Here is a 21,363-nt window from a genome sequence, read left to right as displayed (position 1 = left end):
ATTACTTAATTCTCATTTGCTGCAGCCACAGCAAAAGCATCTTCAAGAAGCAGTGGGCAACAGCCAATGTAAGAAAGCCCTTTTTCCTAGGAAACAAGACTCCCACAAATTTCAGACATACCCTTTGGTCCACAGGACTCAGGCCTTGTGCTGTTTTCCCCTTCTTGCTGTGCTGTGAATTGTCACAATCATATTCTACTTCAGGTTTGCTCAGGTCTCTGCAGAATGTACATATCCACTCCCCACTAAACAGAAATAAACACAATTATTGTAGAAATCCATAGACAAAGTCTCATCAGTAATGACTGCAGGTTTTTTTTTCCATTAGCTCTTACAGATTCACATTGTATTGCAGTGAAGATTTGAAAAGGCAAAACACTCAGTGCCCAAGATAATTCTGCCAGGCACAGCCATTTTTCCTGCCCTCATATTCCCCTCCCAACATTTATCACTGTGACTTTTAAATGAACTTTACATAACAAAGTGACACCTTGACAGACTGTATATTTATCAGACAAACATCAGCCAGGCACAATTCAGGCAGACCTCTGAAATGTTGGGGGGTGTTTTTACTGACAAGAAATCATCCAGAACCAGATGATGTTGACGATGGAACATCAGTTTTGGTACTGTGTTGAAATCTATCACATGAGCGAGACCACAGAGCTGTTCTCAGGAGCCATTAAGCTGTTTCTGGTACCTTGGGAAGCTGAGGAGTGTTGGTACATGACAAGTCAGGTGAAACACCTTTGGGCACTTTTCACAACATAAGAGATCCCCTCCATTTTGGCATACAGCACACCAGTCTTCGTTGGGATCATCATCTTTGTTACTGCCTTCTCCTCCAATTCTAGCTGATCGGTGCATGAGGCTCCTCACCGGGGATTTTCCATTTACCAGGCTGTGTCCTGACTGTTTGCAGCTTTCACTTAAATCTGCTGGTTCAGTTTTTACATGGTTTTCAAGGCTTCCCAATGCTTCTAATTCACTTTCCAGATGCAAGTTAGTGGACAGTGGTGGTGTCAAGCTGCTCTCAGGACTGCTAAGCTGAAATGAAAGCAGCACATGGAAATCAGAGTCAGTTTTACAAGGGCATCCTTCTTCACATGTTGGAAGTGAAAAGCCAGCCAGCATTTAAAGGTACTTCACTCATTCCCAAAGTATGAGACAAATCATCATGAAGATCTGAGCTGCACACAGTATTGAAAATGCCTTTTCCTAAGTCCATCTTTTCAAGAACAGGCTCATTTCTACCCACCACAGAATCACAGAATGGTTTGGGTTGGAAGGCACCTCCAAAGCTCATCCAGCCCAACACCCCTGCAGTGATAGGGACATCCTCCATTAGATCAGGTTGCCCAGAGCCCTGTTGAATCTGACCTTGAATATCTCCAAGGATGGGGCCTCAACTAACCCCACATTGCAGTGTTCCACCTTCTCACAGTAAAAGAACTTCCTCCTAACATCCAACCCAAACCTCCTCTTCTCTCATTTCAAACCATTGCCCCTGGTCCTATCACTGAAGGCCTTTGGAAACAGTCCCTCTGCAGCCTTCTTGTAGGCCCCCTTCAGCTTCTGTTAGTTAAGAGATTAAAAATAGCCAACAGGCTCACTGCTGGGGATATTTCATTTAGCAGCTAAAGATAAAATGTACACAACAGGCTGTCCTGTGTCTGGCAAAGCAAAGTGTTAAAGGCTACAATAAAGTTCTCAACATGAACTGAGCTTAGATAAGTGATGTTTTCTATCAGACTACTTTCAACATGCAACTACCAATCACACTTTCCCAGGGAGGTGGTGGAGTCAGCGTCCCTGGAGGTGTTCAAAAAGGGATTGGATGTGGCACTTGAAGCCATGGTTTAGTAGTCATGAGGTCTTGGGTGACAGGTTGAACATGATGATCTTTGAGGTCTCTTCCAACCTTACTGATTCTATGAATATACAAAACTGACAAGGGCTGGGTGTGTTTTGCATCCCCATCACTAGGTCACATCCTTCCAAATCAGGAAGGGAAACATCTGGCATTGTTTAATGTTTATTTCTTCAACATAAGACAGCAAGTTACTGTCCAAGTCCCTTTGCCAGCTGACTGGTACTTGTGTCACAAACTCCCAGTAGTTAGCAGTACCGCAAAACCAAAGAGCTCAACCCTTGAACTGGCCCACACTTAGCTGAGACATACTGCCAGGGCGGTAAATATCTCAGTCTTCAGGGCTTTAACAGAGTATGAGGCTTAAAACTGCTTAATTATTTCCAAATTGTGAACCCTGCTGCTAGGAAAAGGGTAACACACTGACGCACAAACTAACTTTACCATGCAAGCACTCCTTCTGCCGTCCTCTGTCTTCTCCTGCTTCACTGTTCCTGAGAAGCTGCATGTCTCTTCCTCTGTCCCTGGTTCTTGCTTGACTCTCACTTGGTCAGATTTGAAGTTAACACTAGTTTTCTCAGCAGTTCTGCCTGAGGAGCCACAACTAGAAAGACAGCAGCATGTAAATGAAGAGAAAAATCCATCAGACCAATGAAACGTAAGCGATCCTTCCCTGAACATTTCCAAAAGACTAAGCACGTTAGAACATTTACTGCCAAGCTTCCAAGACAGCACAGAATCATAATGAAACATAAGATAAAGAAATAAAGGACATTTTCTTCATGTAAGCATTCTCTCATTACTGAGTCACAGTTACAGCAAAGTGTTATTGATTCAGTTATTTAATTCCTCATGTCTAACTTCTCAGCCAGCAGAGCAAACATAACAGACTTACCTTCCTCTGCTACCTGTGCTGGAGGTACTAGGTGGCCTCACAGGAGTGTGGGAATTGGATAAACCTGCAAGGAAGAAGCATAGATGTTGACTTGGTACAAACCTACATTCTGCAGTAATAGGAATGAGTGGTGCTCAGTGACACCAGAGGAGCTGACAGAATATCCTACTGGATAACTAATTTATGTAAGCTATTCTCAGTTGTTTGATCAGATCAAAGGTCTGGCACACCACACTACAAAACACAGCCAACATTCATTATTTCATACAATCCAAACAGAGCTATAGTCCTCAAATTTTATCCACTGACAGACACCAATCAAGCCAGGAAAAGCAGACTCAGAGTGCTCAGCATGAGGACTTTCAGAAACATAAAAAGTTCCAGGGCTGCAACCACTGACTCTCAGAATTTTACAACAATCTTGCAGACTAAGAGAAAAGCTTAAGAAATGACTGAAATCAACTTCTTCTGAATAGAAATGGACACTTTCAATGTTTAAGCAATTCAACAGCAGGTGTTGATACCTTCATTTGGTCACATGCATAACAAAAGCTCTATCATCAACTGGCTGCACTCAGAATGAACTTGCTCAAATGTTGGTGGGTGTATTTCTGTCATCAAGATCTTCTATAAACTTACTTCCTGGTGGACAACAGGATGACCATGAACCAGCAATGTGCCCTTGTGACCAAGAAGGCCAATGGCATCCTAGGATGTATTAGAAGGGGTGTGGTTAGTAGGTCAGAGAGGTTCTCCTCCTCCTCTACTCTACCCTGGTGAGGCCACATCTGGAATATTGTGTCCAGTTCTGGGCCTCTCAGTTCAAGAAGAACCTCAGGGAACTGCTTGATAGAGTCCAGCACAGAGCCACAAAGCTGCTGAAGGCAGTGGGAAAAAAATCTCTCTTGTGAGGAAAGGCTGAGGGAGCTGGGGCTCTTTAGCATGGAGGAGACTGAGGGGCAACCTCATTTCTGTTGATAAAGATGCACAGGGCACTGTTGGGAGGATGAAGCCAGGCTCCGCTAAGTGATGCCCAATGATAGGACAAGGGGCAGTGGGGGTAATCTGGAGCAGAGGAGGTTCCACAGGAACAGAAGGAAAAGCTTTTTCACCCAGAGTGACAGAGCCCTGGAGCAGGCTGCCCAGAGAGGTTGTGGAGCCTCCTTCTATGCAGACATTCAAAACCCACCTGGATGTGTTCCTGTGTGACCTGCCCTGGGTGATCCTGCTCTGGCAAGGGAGGTTGGACTGGATGATCTCTGGAGGTCCCTTCCAACCCCTAACATTCTGTGATCTGGAATACTACATCCATGTGCTGGCAGTTTGTTACTATGAAGGTATTTTTCAAGGGCAAGATTTCAATTTACACAAGAATTTATCTCGAGTAAGATTAATTTCAAACAAAGCATCATTCCCTTTTTGGCAGGAAACAGCAGGCAATTGATTTTCAACTTAAATACCAGAAATACCCATCACTTTCTAAAGTCATTAAAGTACCCAGTACATTTACCTGATGACCCTGGAGAGAGAGCTGAAGGTCCTGGGGAGGGATTCATGGTACTTGTAGGTTGAGGGGGTAGGTGGCTGCTTGTAATGTATCTGCTTAGAAGGTTATCTAGACTACTTGAGCCAGCATCTTCAAGCTAAGAAGCAAAACCAGAAATCTGAATCAGAGAGGCCTAACTAAGGTTTATTAACAGTTCCACATCTTTCAACTGTGATTAGGATTTTTACCAGAGTTGTCCACTATCCCTTCAAAGATTCAGGACATCAGCAAATACTTTTATCAGTTTCACAGAGAGATCAGTCTTTCACAACAGAAACCCACAGTCAGAAACTGCAAAGTGCTTTCTCAAAAGCTCCTAGGCATTTGGGTTCTTCACAGGCTGCACTCACTCTAGGTCATTCCAGACTTTGGTTCCCAGATGTTCACTGTCAGTGCTACAAATGGTCATATGAACTACCAGATCATTAATGCTGCAAGAGCTACTCAACAATTAAGATGTGAAGGGAAACCATGAACTTTTTTCCCTCAGTGCAAAGTGAAATCTCCTTCCCTCTCATTCACTTTTTACACAGGTTTTAGTATCCATTAAAAACAAGGAGACAAGCACCTTATTACTTTAACTGCTTAAAGCTATTAACTGCAAGGCAGCAGCTTAATTGCAAATGATGTGCTTGGGACACTGTATTCCAAGGAGGGGTTTATGACTCTGCAAGCAACCTGGAAAACTAATAGCCTTCCACCCAGCTCTTTCATCAAGTAAAATCCTTACCAGCTATTGCATGAACAGGTATAAAAAAGAGCATCTGAACAGAAATCTGCATTTCCAGTGCATCTAGGAGTTGCATGTTTATGTTTTGGATGATTCCACTAAAAACTGCTTCTAACTTAGTGTACCATGAACTTTAGACCTTTACGTAGCTGAATCAGACATAACCAGCTGTGTTTTGTTCTAACTGCTAAACAAAACTTCAGCACTGCAGATCAATCACATTCAGAGGTGTGATCCTTTTTCCCCCTGCTTTTCTCATGTTGGCAAACTACCTGCAGCCTCATGAGCAAACTGAGCACACAACCCTTGAACGTGACTAAAGAGTTGAAAAGTTGCCATTGGTACTACAGCAGATCATCTGCTTGGATCAAATTTAGGTTTTGTTTCTAAGGCAACTGTTTCCAGTAATGACTGAGTCCCCTGTGCTTTATAAGGGCATTTCTGTGGTGTGCAGAAGAACCAAGAACTACAGAAGTAACCACAGTCACTCTGTGCCAGCAGGAACCTCCAGGCAGATCCACAAGAGCTCAAGACTAACCACAGAGGCCAGCATGTTCTGCAGCACCTTCCAGGATCCACCTTCCAGGATAAATAGTTAGAGCCACGCTCCTGGGGTGCAGAGGAAATGTGAGGAGAGGGGAAAGTAGGGCAGTGGGACACCTTTTGTCAGTACTTGGTTGGGATATTTAGGAAGATCACACAGAAGTTCCAGGCAATTTTAATTCTGAATACACCACCATTCAGGGCAGTCAAGGTCCATGACTACTCTAGTGACACCTTCCCATATGATCTTCCTGTGAAACAAAGGCATGCAGGACTTGGGATTAACTATCAGTTTGACTGCAGAACAGCCATTAAATACTGATTACTCTAGAGGTTAACACAGGCCTGGTCAGTGCCATGTGACAGCGGCACACCCAAGGCAAGGGCTGAAGATTTCAGTCCTTCAACTTAAGTTGGAAATTAACTACACCATTCACAGACTAGTACCAGGAGCCCAATTCAAAAGACACAGAAAGAAAAGCAGTGATTGCTTCACCCCAGTGCAAGTGCTTGGTGTCCACTGACCTGGATGGGTGGGATGTCCGGCAGGGAAGGTAAATTCTCTGGGTTTGTGACAGAGGGGATGAGCTCAATTGCTGAAATGGATGGGCTTGTGGGACCACGGTTTGCACTTGCCATTGTTGCTGTCGTAGGACTAGTTGGATTAATAGTGGTGTTGTGCACAGAAACAACTGGAAAAGGCCCTGCATGGCCAGGGTTAGAATGCTGTGGGAAAAGAGAAGAGACCATGAGTGCATTATGGACAGATCAGACAGCCACTGCATGTAAAACGGCAACACGTGCATTGGAATGGCAGGCCTCAGAAAAAAAACAGGGGGAGGAACACAAACTCACACTTCTACCAACATAACCTGACAACACTGAATGCAAGGCAACTGCTAGTTGTATTTACTTGGAAAGAAAAAGCTCTTTATGAGGCTAGATACTTAAATACATAGCACACCTTCCACCAAATTGACTTTTTTTATAGTTCTATAGTTCTATAGTTAATATAGTTCTCTTTCTTAAATCCATTACTTCATCCAAAGACAACTTTACAGTCCATGTGTCTGCCTATACATTTATTTGTTATTTATTAACTGTAACTAGTTGCTGTTTCAAGTATTATAAGTCATTCTTGGTTTTCCAGTCCCACTGACATTCATAGTCAAGAATTTTTCTTCTCAGTGGCAGGCAGAGCTCTGCATCGTGCTTCAGGTTCGAATTTAAAGACACTTAAGAATTCAGTTTCATTACAAACCCTCAACTGCATCACACTGAACTTCACTGCTCCTTCAACTACTCCCTATGAAATCCAATAGCTGAATATCACTGACAAGTGTAAAAGCAAATGGTTTGCCTCCCAGAACTAAAATGCAATGCAAGCATCAGGGTTCATTTGCACTCTCGGGGTCTGGATTTTGCGTCACAGCGAAAGTGTCACAGCAGAGTACGCAAGATGGACAAAGCAGATCAATGTGCGCGGCTGCGAGCTACAAGCGCTACAGGAAGACACATCTACAGCTGGAGGTATGAAAGGCTGGCACAATGGCACAAATGAAGCGTGTACACAGGATATACTTGTCTTTGAAGGTGAGGCTGCATCATGGAGTACTGTGGTCCATTGTGGCGTGGTATTCCTGGTATACGAGCAGCATTCTGAGCCATTCTCATCTGATGTGCTTGGAAAGCCCCACAGTTCATGTTACCCCTCTGCATGGTCTGCATGCTGATCAACCTGGGAGGCTGCAAGGGTTTGTGTTTTTTAAAAACTTTTGCTTTTAACATGGGGAAAAAAAAAACAAGAAGCCAACCTCTTTCCACAGCAGTAGGTTTACTAGTTACACAACATCAAGAAAAGTCAACAGCTGTCACGGTTTAAAGTACGTCAAACTCCCAAAGACTTTCATGTTTATAAACGGCTCTCTAAGTTTCTATTTGCTAGGACAATTGTAAGTCTCAGTGCTGAGATAGGCTCCTACCTGCTGCTGTATGACTTGTGGACTTGTCTGCCTGGGAACTGATGCAGTTGGCTGTGCCATCCTCATCTGCTGCAGCTGCTGATGCTTTTGTGCATACACTTGCTGCTGCATATGCTGAAGTCGAAGCTGTGCCAGATTGATTTGCCCAGGAGTTTTGTTGATGTGGTTTGTTCCTGGAGGAGCCTGTCCAACCACCACATTAGGAGTGTAACTAGGAGTTGGTTTATTTTCAATGACAAGGTTACCTAAACAAAACAAAGAAAAGAACAAGTAAAGAGTTGAATCTCCACCATCATCTAAGCTTTGATAAATGCAGGATACTCAGATGTTTCTAATTCAGTTTCCTCAGAAGCAGTAACAAAGCAATTTAAAGTTGAAATCTTCTTCAAGTTTTCATAACCATTTATGAGAAGGGGAAAAAAAACCCCAACAACCCTCAGACTAGTAGAAGAAATCACAAATCTAAAGCCCCTCTACTCAGCTCTGGGGAGACCCCACCTGGAGAACTGCGTCCAGTTCTGGAGCCCCTATGGCAAGAGGGATCTGGAGGTGCTGGAAGGTGTCCAGAGAAGGGCCACAAGGATGAGCAGAGGGCTGGAGCACCTCTCCTGTGAGGACAGACTGAAGGAGTTGGGGCTGTTCAGTCTGCAGAAGAGAAGGCTCCAAGGTGACCTCATTGTGGCCTTCCAGTATCTGAAGGGGGCTCCAGGAAGGCTGGGGAGGGACTTCTCAGGATCTCAGGTAGTGATAGGACTAGGGGGAATGGAATGAAGCTGGAGGTGGGGAGATTCAGGCTGGAGGGGAGAAGGAAGTTCCTCACCATGAGAGTGGTGAAACCCTGGAATGGGTTGTCCAGGGAGGTAGTTGGGGCCCCGTCCCTGGAGGTGTTTAAGCCCAGACTGGATGAGGCTATGGCCAGGCCTGCTCTAGTGTGGGGTGTCCCTGCCCATGGCAGGGGGGTTGGAACTAGATGATCCTTGTGGTCCCTTCCAACCCTGACTGATACTATGATACTATGTGTGAGGAATGCATGAATGAACTGGAACTGTACAGCCTAAATGACAAGAGATAACTGTTGTCTGTGGTCACAATAAAGAGGGAAAATAAGAAATAAAATAGGAACACCACACACTGAGCATAAAGTTTCTACACCCAAAGAAACTAAGCTCAGGAAAAGATATTTGGGAGGACAGCAGAGCGTGTCTCAACACTGAGTGACTAAGAACAGCTCATACAACTACGATACATGACAATGAGATTGGCCACAATGCCTCTCCAGCTATCTCCAGTTCTGTTTTCAAAGAGAAAAGGCAAAATGTTGATTTCTTTACTTTGAAAATGCACTCACTGGAATCTGCATGTCTTTTAATGGAAGAGGCCAGTTTCTGTTCCCTATACAGCTTCCCCCATCTACTTGGAGTTCCTAGTAGAAAAAAAATTGAAGGTCTGCTCTGGAAAGCTTTGGTTTTTCCTTCTGAACTAATGACCAAGAATAAGAGCACTTAAAAACTGCTTGAGGAACTGCCCATGAGGGAATAGTGTCAATCTGAAACCACAATGAGAAGTTTGGTTACCATGCACTTGACTAAAGAGAGGAACACCAAAACTTGGCTAGTAGACTTAGAGCAACAAGTGAGCACGCATAAAACACCAAGAGGAGTTGACACTTGTATCAGCTCTTCTATCAGATTCTTATTTCAGAGAAAAGTTCCCAAGCATGTTCTAACAGACACTTCTGCCTCACTGTGCTCTCCACACTGTACCTCACCTCTCCTCTCTGCCTCACTGTGCTCTCCACACTGTACCTCACCTCTCCTCTCTGCCTCACTGTGCGCTCCACACTGTACCTCACCTCTCCTCTCTGCCTCACTGTGCTCTCCACACTGTACCTCTCGTCCCCTCTCTGCTCATTCAAAACCCAGTCTTTGAGAAATGTAAGTGATTAGGGGATTAATGTGCAAGAAAAAAATGTGGCACTACACTGCTGCAGGATGAGGCAATAATAAAGTAGCTAAGATATGAAACACCTTACATCCTTCAAAAGGCACATATTATTATTACATGCTAGTACTGCATCTGGCAACAGCCAGCAACGTGCTGCAATCCTAACTGCATGTCCTGCAATCCCAGCCATGTCAAATGCTCATGCACAACATGAGCTCTCCATGCTCCTACCTCACTAAGCTTCAAGCTCTCCAAGCTCCCATCTCACCACACAAACTCCCACAGCACCTCATGCTTTAGGGCAAAGGAGGACTGAACAGCTGCACTGAAAAGAACTAGTTAAGATACAAAAGGTTACAGCTATGGTGCTGTAAGCAGTGGCAGCTGAACCAATGCATGCAGAAGAGCAGCAGCAGATCTCCTGTTGTGAGCCTCTGGGCTTTTTTTTTGTTAACCTTTATAAATGTGTCTGGCATCTTAGAATCCAAAACAAATTAAACATTTTCACTAACCTTTCCAAGGCACTGGACTGGCTTGGTACTTAGCCAGGAACTTAGCTCATATCAACAATCCTCTTAATTATGCTTGTCCATGCATCTTCCAACACATTAAGAGTTCCAATATTAGTCCACATGCAGCTAAATTGGAGGCTCAGAATAGGCAAAACTGATTTACTTGCCAAAAAAAAAAACCAAACCTTACTCCAGAAACTGAAGCACCCAAAAAAAAAAAAAAGGCTGTGCCTAGAACCATTCCCACTGGAAAACAAAACCTGTGGAGAAAGCTTTGCTAGCAGAAAGGACTGAGCAGATTTGGAGGGTAATCAGAACCAGAGGGTTCAATCAAGGGAATTTTGGTCTTCTGCATGAAGAGATGATTTGCACCCCCAACTCACTCTAGTTTTTCAGGCAGCACAGAATAAACAAACAGCCTTTTCTCACCTAAATTGACAACGTTCTTGGCCCAGAAGGTAGGGTCGCAATGGAAGCGTATGGCTCCGTTGGCAGCGGGAACGGGATCGCAACGTGCCTTTAAAATGTGGCGTAACTGGAATGTTATCTAATGGAAAGCAAAAACAAGACTGTTGATGACAAAGAAACAAGAATGAGAATGTTAAGAAACAAGTTTAGACTGCTGAATCACCAGCAAGGACTGCCAATACCATCTTCAGTTGGTAGCCTGGAAAGCCCTCAGCTCACTAGGAAAATCACCCACCATGCAACCAGTTTTTAACTCAGCTCTAAGGAGTCCAGGAAAGTACTGCAATCATACTGCTTCTGCAATGACTCCAATCAAAGACTGAGTAGCCTTTAGCATTGTCTCTTTCCTGGACATGATCTAGTGAAGCTACTCAATACATAGACAATCCTTTTGACTAAGTATTTCTGTGCTGTAAGATGAGTTCAGGAATCTTTCCTTACCAGCCGTTTACTGTAGAGCAAAGCAGTACTGCTGCCACTTGCAATAGCCCAGTTAGTAAAGTTCATTACATGCTTCACTTGACGTGAAAGACCAGTGATGTCATTTTGTTGTTGTATTAACTTCATCTGTCTCTCCTTTGTTACATTCTACAAAGAAACAAAAACTTTATTACAATGCTGTGAGGAAAATGTAAACAACTGCTGCAGTTCTTGGAGCAACAGAAAACCGTGGCAAGCAAAGCAGCTTTCATTGACGCTCACATTCAGAGAGGCCAGAAGCACCAACAACAGTCCTGTGTTACTCCAATCCACCACTCTTCCAGAGATATCAGTGCCAGGAAAAGAGCAGGCTCAGAGAAGAGCCTCTGCTTTATCCCAGGAAAGCATCAGCTACTAAACCAAGAGCAGTTCTCTTCCTCACATCGCTGGAGGCACAGCAGCACAATGAAGAACTGGGGGAACAACTCAGACTGGAGCCCATCAGAACTGGCAGCTCTGTGCTGGGTGGTGCCCTGGCATTCCTGCTGCTTCCACCACAGGAGCAGCAACTGGAAGAGACAGCTACAGTGGTGGGACAGGTACTCTGAACATCAGCTCCTGTGCCAACCAGAAACTGCCTCTGAACACCTCCTGAGCATGGCAAGTAAACTCAGCAGCCCCATCTCTGAGAAGCCTTCAGCCTTTGATAACCTGCCAGCTGTAAACTCCCAGTCCCACCAAACAAACTCTTCTCAAACATGGAATCTTGAGTTCTCAATAGCAGACTGTAAACAGTCAATAACACTTATGTTAAATCTTAACTGTACCTCAAGGTGCTGTAAGAGAGATTTTCCTTTCTTATTGATTTCATTGATGAGGGTGAATATAGCCACTTTGATTTCCTGTTCCACTCGTTTGTTGGTTTCATTTACTTCTTTTATCCTAGAAATGAGAGATCTATTTTGTTAGGCAGTCACTCCATGCTGACAATAAACACCACAGGCACTTTCCCACCCTTCAAGAGTGAAGGAGCAATTTCTGTACTGAAGACCTTCCAGTAAGCACAAACCCTACAGATTGTTTCATTTCTAACACAGTGTGCTGTGTCTAATCAGCCTTTTCAAAGAAGCCATCTAAAATCTCAGGTCTGGAAAAAAGAAATAATAATTAAACAATCTGAGATGAAGATGGGATCTCAATTAACAACCTGTATTTTAATTCATATGAAACAGTCCTTGTGATCCACACACTTTGTATGCTTGCACACAGCGAAACATTCCCAGCCAAGGCCATGTGTGTTATGTACACACATACACTTATCTCCAGACCATGACTCTTTCACTGTGAAGACTTTATATTTGATGCCCCTGAACTCTCATGCAATTGTATATTAAGTAGAAAGGTGCCTCCAAAGAGTTCCATCCTCCATCAGCAATGCTGTATCCAGTTTTGGGCTCCCCAGGTCAAGAGGGACAGGGATCTGCTGGAGAGAGCCCAGTGGACAGCTACAAGGATGACTGGAAGACTTTGACATCTCTGCTATGAAGACAGACAGGGGTTTAGTCTGGGGGGTTTTAGTCTGGGGCTGTTTAGTCTGGAGAAGAGAAGGCTGAGAGGGGACCTTATTAATTAATATTATATTAATATTTAAAATTAACATTAATATTAGTTAATATTATTAGCCTTTATTATATCTTATTAATGTAAGAATGGTTCATCATTGGAATGTGCTGCCCAGGGAGGTGGTGGAGTCACCGTCCCTGGAGGTGTTCAAGAGGGGATTGGATGTGGCACTTGGTGCCATGGTCTAGTCACGGGGTCTGTGGTGATAGGTTGGACTCAATGATCCTTGAGGTCTCTTCCAACCTTAGTTATACTGTGATATTATTAATTAATAACTGTCTAAGGGGGGGCTGTCAAGATGAAGGTGCCAGGCTCTTTTTGGTGGTGCCCAGTGACAGCACAAGGAACAATGGGTACAAGCTAGAACACAGAAGGTTCCACTTCAACACAAGGAGACAGTTCTGGATGGTGATGGAGCACTGAGGCAGGCTGCTCAGGAAGGTTGTAGTCTCATCTGGAGACTTGCAAGACCCACCAGCATGTGTTCCTGCGTGGACTGCCCTGGGTGATTCTGCTTTGGCAGTGGGGTTGGACTCGATCCCTAGAGGTCCCTTCCACTTCCTAACGTTCTGTGATAAAAATCTCCATTTTCACTGCTCCCATCTTCACACATTTGCCTCTGCCATGTACACGGCACCACTAAGGGTTAACAATTTGCACCAGAACTTCTCACATCTTGGGCACACTTCCTTCTACCCTTGTACTTTGCATCTCCAGATAATCTGTCATTTTGCAAATGACTTCAGTTGCAGAAGGCTCACAAAACCACCAAGAATCACAGTGGAATTCCCTAACCCCCAGCACACCACATCAACATGAGAGGGTGAAAGGCCAGCAGTCACCATTTGTGCTGTCTCTATACTCAATATTCCACAGAATGCTGAACTGAAGGTAGCTCTGCAATTCTTAAAATTACCTAAGGAAAAGCTTGTCTTCCTTTCAAGTCATTACACTAAGTTTTGCTTGCTTAAAACAAACATCCTTCTATTCACTCCCAAAACAAGTTTTCGTTACCAGAGGCATTCATATGGAACAACAACATTTCAAGGTGAATCTGTTTATCTCTACAGCCAACATTTCTGTCATCTAGAGCTGAGCTTAGCAGAAACCATGACAGTTCTGCCTTGCCTTCACTGTTTGTTTTTTTTTAATTCCTCCTTCCCCAAGTGTAATAAAAGTGTCACATTTTTGGTTATAGCTGAAGCTGCCACAAAAGACATCATCTTTGACACTGGTTCCTTGGAATAAGTTCCAACAGATCCACAGGATTGTAGGGAAGAAAACATTACAAAAAGTAATTCAAGCAGAGATGATCCAAGGGCTGGAGCACCTCTACTATGAGGATAGGCTGAGGGAGCTGAGGTTGTTCAGCCTAGAGAAGACTCTGAGGGAACCTTAGAGCTACCTTCCTATACCTGAAGGGATCCTGCAGGAAGGCTGCAGAGTGACTTTTCATAAGAGTGTCTAGAGATAGGATGTGAGGGAATGGTTTGAAGCTGAGGCAGAGTAGGGCTAGACTGGAGCTGAGGAAGAAGTTCTTCAGTATGAGGATGGTGAGACTCCAGAACAGGTTGCCCAGGGAAGTTGTGGATGCTTCCTCCCTGGGGGTGTTTAATGCTAGGCCTTGAGCAGCCAGGTCTACTTGTGAAGCATCTCTGCCCATGGCAGGGAGGTTGGAGGGGATGATCTCTGAGGTCCCTTCCAACCTAAGCCATTCTATGGTAATTCAGTCCAATACAACTAAAGGTAGAGAGCCAATTACAATGTAAGGTTGTAGGAAAGCATCCGTGCATGCTTTCCGAAATAAGGTCTCATCATGACTCATTAAAAATGAAAAGTAATAGAAACAATTAATCATTTTGAGGTACTCACCTATTCTGAACTTGAGTAGCTGCAAAATTTACATAATTCTTCTTCTCAAGAAGTTTGGCCAATAGGTTCTCAATGGCACCCTTCTGGTTCTGAAAAGCTTCTTCCAGAAACTGATACCTTTTCAACATGCAAAAGAAGATATCAATTACCAAGGAGCATCATGCTGAAACTGCGGTTTCAGATGTCAAGTTATACTTAAAGACATAAAACTTGGAGGAAAAAAAATTAACAAAGCACAGAAAACTCAAAGTACAGGTATGCCAGAGTGCCAAATGTGTCAGCACTGATCAAATCCTAAGTATCCAGAAGACTGAACCTCACTGGGTCACTTATTCCAGTTATAGAGGGAGACAATGCACTAAATAGTTTCACATGACAGCAAATTATGGAATACCAGATAAAGGAGATACCAGAAACTTCAGTTGGACCAATCATTTTAAGGTAAGATGAGGAAAAGGCACTAAGAGCTTAAACACACATTCAAAAGTAGAAAGAAAAACAAAATATATCTTGTTTCAGCTGAGCTTATACTGCTCACATTTGGCTGAATTAAATGTAATCCAAAAGAAAATATTCCTGTTAAGAATTTTTGGTACTTCCAATTGAGAACATCTCATCCCCTCCCAAGCCCTTCAACCAAGCAGCTATTGCACCAAAGTATGGGCTGAAAAGAGTGCAAGCAGCCATCATGAAGGAAAGTAATGGAATTTGTTGCATTTTCCTAACACACTATGTGCCACAAGAGGAATTAACAATGCAACAGCAGGAAAATGCCAAGGGGAATGAAGTAACTTGAAGAGTTTTCATCTGCTCAGCTGCTCAAATATTAATAGATTTCCCCCAAACCCCAGGACTCCTATCAGTCTCTTGACACTTCTTGTTTTTGCAGCAACTAAACTTCATGCTGTTCAGCCTGGAGAAGAGACAACTCCAAGGGAACCTTAGTGCTGCCTTCCAATACCAGACCAGATCCTACAGGAAGGCTGCAGAGGGACTTTTTCTGAGGGTGTCTAGAGACAGGACAAGGGGGAATGGTTTAAAGCTGAGGGAGAGCAGGGTTAGACTGAAGCTGAGGAAGAAGTTCTTCAGTATGAGGCTGGTGAGACTCTGGAACAGGCTGCCCAGGGAGGTTGTGAATATCTCCTCCCCAGGGGCGTTCAAGGTTGGATGAGGCCTTGAACAGCTGAGTCTAGTTGAGAGGTGTCCCAGCCTACGGTGGGGAGGTTGGAGTAGACGATCAATGAGGTCCCTTCCAACCTAAGCCGTTCTATGAATCCTCTCTAACTATCACCTGCAGACAACAGTTTTAAAAGAATATCCTGCAATGAAGGCTGTTAACAGCAAAGTATTCTCTTACTGGCAGAGAACTGGTAAGTGGAGCAAGACACATCTGTTAATCAGCATCATGCGCAAAGCAGGAGCAAAGAAACCAACTAGAACAAGTTAGTGGGCACACCCTAGGGAAACACTTCCTGGACTAGTGCACTTCAGGGTAGTCATCATCAAGGCTATGAATGAACAGAGCAGGAATATTCGAGGTTGTTGATATTTTACCAGTGCTAATTTCTGAAGTAGAAGCTCTCCATTAGGCTGCTGGAGCAGCCTGTGAGAGCAGCCACTGCTCTGAGAGAAACAAAACAAGAGCTCAATTCCATATTGCAAGGTACTCTCAAACACCTTCCCAGACAAGTGTCACTTGTAGACTGACTAGGAAAAGCAGTGCTGTAGTGGCTGATAAATAAACTTATCCCCAGCTTCTCTGTTACAATGCTGCAAAACACTTTTTCAAACATTCAAACAGCTGTATGACAAAGCTGCTAGAGAGCAGGAAGCTTTCATGTGTAAGAGGTTTCAACACTTTCCTAGCAGCCAAGAGAAAAGCAGGCTCTGGAGACAAAGCTCCTCATTTCTTTTTACTTGGAATGAAGCAACCTTTAACCAACTAAACCCAACCTATTTTCCTCTCTGTACTAGAAAAACAATATATTAAAATCTACAGGGCAAAGCTTATACCTTTCCTTCACAAAATCACCCTGAACTGAAAGACTGCTGCATAATAGAAGACGCCCTGCACAAAGTTAACCTCCTCTGTGACTCACTAAATCACTTTTGCTGCTTTACAGCTCTAATCCTGCAGAGCTGTAGCAATTTCTATTCCAGTGCTGAACAGAGTGACAGCCCTGATACAACAACAGGACAGTCAGCACCTCAACCACACCAAATTCCCTCATACCATGTGCTTAAGATTCTTGACAAAGCTCAACCAACTGACGGCTCAAGGTTTTCAGCGCTCCTCACAGGTTCTCCTTTGCAAAGGATCCTTTCGGTCCAAGGAAGTGTAAATACAACAGTATTCAATGACACAACTGCTTGAAATCAGTGCTATTTCATCCTCTCAGAAAGTGCACCACAGGAAGAGTAAACACAACAGTATTCAATGAGACAACTGTTTGAAATCAGCGCTATTTCATCCTCTCAGAAAGTGCACCACAGGAATTAAGAGACGGTAATGTTTGTACCTGTGTTCTTTGTGTTCCAGTAACTGACAGTCTCTGCATGTCAGCCTGTCACATGTTTCACAGAAAAGTTTTAACTGCTCTTGTTTGTGGACAGGACAGAAAACAGGACGTTGACCAGATGCTCCCACGGCCTCTGTTTTCAAAAATAAACCATTTTTGCATTTTAAAATAAAGTGTAGACAATCTGCAGAGCAAAACAACTAACTTCCACACCAAGTAAGGACCAAGAACTGGGACAAAGTCAACTGCAGACCTGTTCTCACCCTAAAGTTACTGTAAATGAATTCCCATTGAGATATTTACACTGCCAGTGGTTTACAGCTGTTTCTGCTTCACTGGATGCAGAGGGAAGAAGGAATTCTCTCTGATCACAAACACTGGCACTTGTGAGAAGGTACAATGTGTACACAGACAACAGGATCATGTACACCTGTTTGAAGATTAAATTGCTTTCCATTTCACCTCTGACACACTGAAGGATGAATCAAACCTCAACACTGTCAAACATCCAGAGGTTTTCTAAATTATCACTTCAAAACCTTTATAAACCTCATTAAATCCTTCGTAACTGAAGTGGTAAAGGCAAAACAAATGTTGTCTGTGTTAGGAGTTACATAAACCCCAGCTAAACTGCTTAACTTCTCCACCAACAGCTAATGTCAAAAATTAGTTCTGAGTTTACTAAGCAGTCCTGCACAGTCTTCTACTTTGAGCTTAGCACAGAGGAAAGCAGCCTTTGGAAGATACAGCAGGTAAGGTATAAAACATGAATGCCTTCCTCAGCTTCCAACATTTCTGCAGCTTGTTATATCATGCAAGTTATTATTGTAAAGATAGAAAGCTCAGGAGCCTACAGCTGACACTCACTGGTAAGACATTTCAAATGTACAGGGTACATCTTAGACTAACAAGAACAAGCTCCTCTGAGGAAATAATGACCAGTCTCTCCCCACACCCAAGAGCTAGTAAGGACTGCTGTATGTAAGTCAAAGGAAGGCAATATTCTTACCGCTCGCTCCCATACTTGACTACACATGGGCTCCCACCTTCAGAAACACCACCTAAAGGTCTGATAGAAACTTTACTTTATTGGAACAGCCATTTTTCAGTGACTCCCCACTCAGGTTACTGAAGGGGAAAGGGAGCTACAGTATCACCTTGCCAGTTACAGTATAGCACCCTTAATGAACAACTTTTGTAACTCTTTCTAGAGCCCTGTAATTTGATTTCACCTTAAGGGTTTCATGACTACTAGGATTAACACATTTAGATAGGTAATATTCCTTATTAAACAATATCTATTAAGACACACAGAGAAACCTCTCCAAAAAAATGGAGTTTATACTTGACCAAGCAAGTGAAATTAGATCAGCTGGCTAAGAGAACTAAGCTCAGCAACAACCTTCTTACTTATTTATATGATTGTGACCAGAGCTGGCAAAGAGCACAGCAGTGTTACTCCTTTGAAATGGCACAAAGAATCAATCCTTAAGACCTTATTTTAACTACAGAGAGAGCACAATGTCAAGATCACTCCTCTTCAATATGATCAATCTTAATCTACATCCAGGCTGTGTAGAGCCGAGAGATCTTTTAATCAGAACTTCTAATCCCATTTTCAAATGAATTCCTGTAGGCTAAACTCCTTCTACCAAGTTTTGAGAACTTTTTTCACACTACCTCAAACAAAACAAGGTCAAATGACAGTTCAAGGATTAACTGCTAATAAAGCTGCGTGGCTAAACAAACTGTACACACGCTCCCCATGTTAAACTTTGCTAACTGAAAAAGATACTGAACCTAAAAGAGATTCAAATTCCCCATTTCCTCAGTAATTTCAACACAACAGTAACACTACACTGGATATGACTGTGAGTTTATCTGGAGATACTTGTCTACTGGGAGAACTACAGTAAGCTCCTTATAATCAACTAGAGCAAATTGTGTAATCGAACTTCCAGGGCCAATAGCTATACCAAAGTATCAGTGCTCTCTAGATTTCACTCCTCCACTTCATTGTTCTACTGAGTAAAAAGATTGTTAAGTACGGATTTAAATCCTTCCCCAAGTCTGCAGTCTCAGTTTCTTCTGTAATTAAGATGATTTTTTTTTTACTGGAAATTAAACTGTACAAAGTTTGAGCAAATAACCCACTTTAGTTTAAAATGTCTTTTCTCTTCTAGTTTTAGAGCTGCCAACTTTGCATTGGCAGCCTTCTACTAAACTCTCTGAAGCAAGCTATACGGCCGGTTACTATCAAAGTAAACCTCCCTCTCTCTTTTCACCTGAAAACTCTCTTACTACAGGCAGGACTAAGTGACAAACAAAACACTCACCTGAAGATACATCCTCTTTTTTTCTGATCATGTGATCTTTAGTAAATTTGACTCGCTGGTGAGCTTCTATGCAAGTCTTGCACAACCATTCCCCACACTCCACACAAAATCCAACAGCACTAGCGTTATCTTCACAGCTTGTACACACCTGCAAAGGGATTGGGCAGTTAGCACCAGTTTCCTGGTTAGCATTAAGGTGGACAGAAACAAAAGCCCCATCTGAATCCCAGGCAAGGAGGGAAGTGCCATACCTGTTCTGACTTCTCATCGGAGCTGCTCGGCGTTTCGGATGTGTCTTTCACAAAGTAGTTATCCACCAGATCGATCTGTCTGCATTCCTGGCGGCAGATTGGACATCTGATTACACCAACTGCAAGCCAGGGGGGAAAAACAAAAAAAGGTTTCTCAGATTTAAGAAAAAGAATATGAAAAATCAACATGCCCAGAGTCAAAAGATGACAACACAAAATCCTCAGACCGCTCATTTCGCTTGGGTAAACCAACAGATTCCGCTGGTGACATTACCCCTTAAAAACCAGCTGCAGAACAGCTGTGTAACAGATCCCCACCCCCAAAATAAATCACCTCAACAACAAAACACAAGGAGAAAAAGCACCAACAAACCATATACAGCTCTTCAGAAAAGGTTCCTTACCTAGAAGAGAGCTGTGACAATTTATATCATACTCAGTTTCTCTTAGTGATGTATTTTTACCCGAGTCATTTCATCTCCCCCCTCCCCCTCTTTTTGTCTGTTAAGCTAAAGACATCTGTTAATTACTTTTTATAGCTATTGCCCAGTCTGTCTGTGCCTGGACAGCCAAGTGTGATGCTCATGAAAATGTCCAAGCAGTGTCATAGCATTCTCCCAGACAGAATACAGAATTAACAAGGTTGGAAAAGACCTTTGAGATCATTGAGTCCAATCTATCACCCAACACCATCTAATCAACTAAACCATGGCACCCAGTGCCTCATCCAGGCTCTTTTCAAACACTTCCAGTGATGGTGACTCCACCACCTCCCTGGGCAGCCCATTCCAATGGCCAATCTCTCTTTCTGGGAAGAATTTCTTCCTCACCTCCAGCCTGAACCTCCTCTGGTGCAGCTTGAGACTGTGTGCTCTCATTCTGTCACAGGTTGCCTGGGAGAAGAGACCAACCTCCACCTGGCTACAACCTCCCTTCAGGTAGTTGTAGATGGCAAGAAGGTCTCCCCTGACACCCCAGAGGATGTCCTCTAACCTGTTCCCATGAGGCAGATGCAGCAATACCAACTATCTGAAGTTTAGAGAGCTCTGCAGGGAAGGCTAACACCAAAAACCAGAAGTTGACAGCAGGTGAAGAGTTTTGTCAGAGCAGAGAGAGGCAAGGAGCACAAATTCTACAAAGCCAAGATGCTGTCTAACTCCTGGTTACACAACTACTGCAAGTCACATCTTCCTTGCACTGCACATTAGATGTTCTTATTTGTCAAAGACCTTATTAAGAACACTAATGAGAGTAGCATCTATGTAATCCTTTTAACTGCTTATGATTTAGACAAAGCACACTGAAGCAGACCACAGACAAAAGATGTCAGAAAGCACAAAACCCAAGGAAATCCAGGAGAAAAAGTGATTTGGTTTTTATGGAAACAGAAAAGACTGCTAAAAAAAACAACAACTCCGCAACACAATCCAGCAGCAAACCATACTGGAACATTTCAAGATGCTTTTAATCTGCCACTGCCAGCATACAGCTAAAGCTGCAACCAAAGCATTTGTCTTAATTGTGACTCTGAATTATGAGGAGATCTTGCATAGATTTGTTTAAAATCTCCCAAGGGTAACACCATTTCTCTGATGGCTGTTTGCATGCATTTCAAAGCAGGCAATGGGGTTTGTCTTTTTTCCAGCAGGTTAATGTGACTCTGAAACTGCTTCACCTTGAACCAGTTTCAGCAGGAAATGTATTAAAAAAAAACCCTACCTAGAACTCATTTCTCCAGTCTGAAACCTTAAACCTGTGTGGTGGTTTAAGCCTTAACTGGAGTTTCAGCTACCAAAAAATAACCTGGAGTCGGTTTGGAAGTAGAATTCAATTTCTTAACAATACATACATA

At 43.2% G+C, this 21,363-nt stretch overlaps 1 protein-coding gene across 4 annotated transcripts in view; it reads right to left on the bottom strand.

The window, feature by feature from the left end:
- Positions 1-21,363, bottom strand: part of TRIM33 (tripartite motif containing 33) — a 39,206-nt gene that overhangs the window by 8,747 nt on the left and 9,096 nt on the right. For 2 of the 4 annotated variants that reach the window (XM_068159527.1, XM_068159528.1), the window contains exons 2-17: positions 19,512-19,630; positions 19,261-19,408; positions 16,925-17,057; positions 14,406-14,522; positions 11,738-11,852; positions 10,932-11,078; positions 10,452-10,569; positions 7,567-7,811; positions 7,166-7,330; positions 6,110-6,310; positions 4,276-4,408; positions 3,405-3,473; positions 2,766-2,829; positions 2,315-2,474; positions 701-1,047; positions 122-245 (exon numbers count right to left, since the gene is read on the bottom strand). In XM_068159527.1, coding sequence (XP_068015628.1) covers positions 122-245; positions 701-1,047; positions 2,315-2,474; positions 2,766-2,829; positions 3,405-3,473; positions 4,276-4,408; positions 6,110-6,310; positions 7,166-7,330; positions 7,567-7,811; positions 10,452-10,569; positions 10,932-11,078; positions 11,738-11,852; positions 14,406-14,522; positions 16,925-17,057; positions 19,261-19,408; positions 19,512-19,630 — 2,405 coding nt within the window. The remainder of the gene's footprint in view (positions 1-121; positions 246-700; positions 1,048-2,314; positions 2,475-2,765; positions 2,830-3,404; positions 3,474-4,275; positions 4,409-6,109; positions 6,311-7,165; positions 7,331-7,566; positions 7,812-10,451; positions 10,570-10,931; positions 11,079-11,737; positions 11,853-14,405; positions 14,523-16,924; positions 17,058-19,260; positions 19,409-19,511; positions 19,631-21,363) is intronic. The other 2 variants (XM_068159529.1, XM_068159531.1) reach the window with 1 other exon arrangement.

The sequence above is a fragment of the Melanerpes formicivorus genome, unplaced genomic scaffold, assembly GCF_026170545.1.
Source record: "Melanerpes formicivorus ecotype bairdi unplaced genomic scaffold, bMelFor1.0.p_v2 SCAF_46, whole genome shotgun sequence".
Classification (NCBI taxonomy): domain Eukaryota; kingdom Metazoa; phylum Chordata; class Aves; order Piciformes; family Picidae; genus Melanerpes; species Melanerpes formicivorus.
Note: the sequence above shows the minus strand (reverse complement) of the source record. Positions and strands in the feature narration are given on the sequence as shown.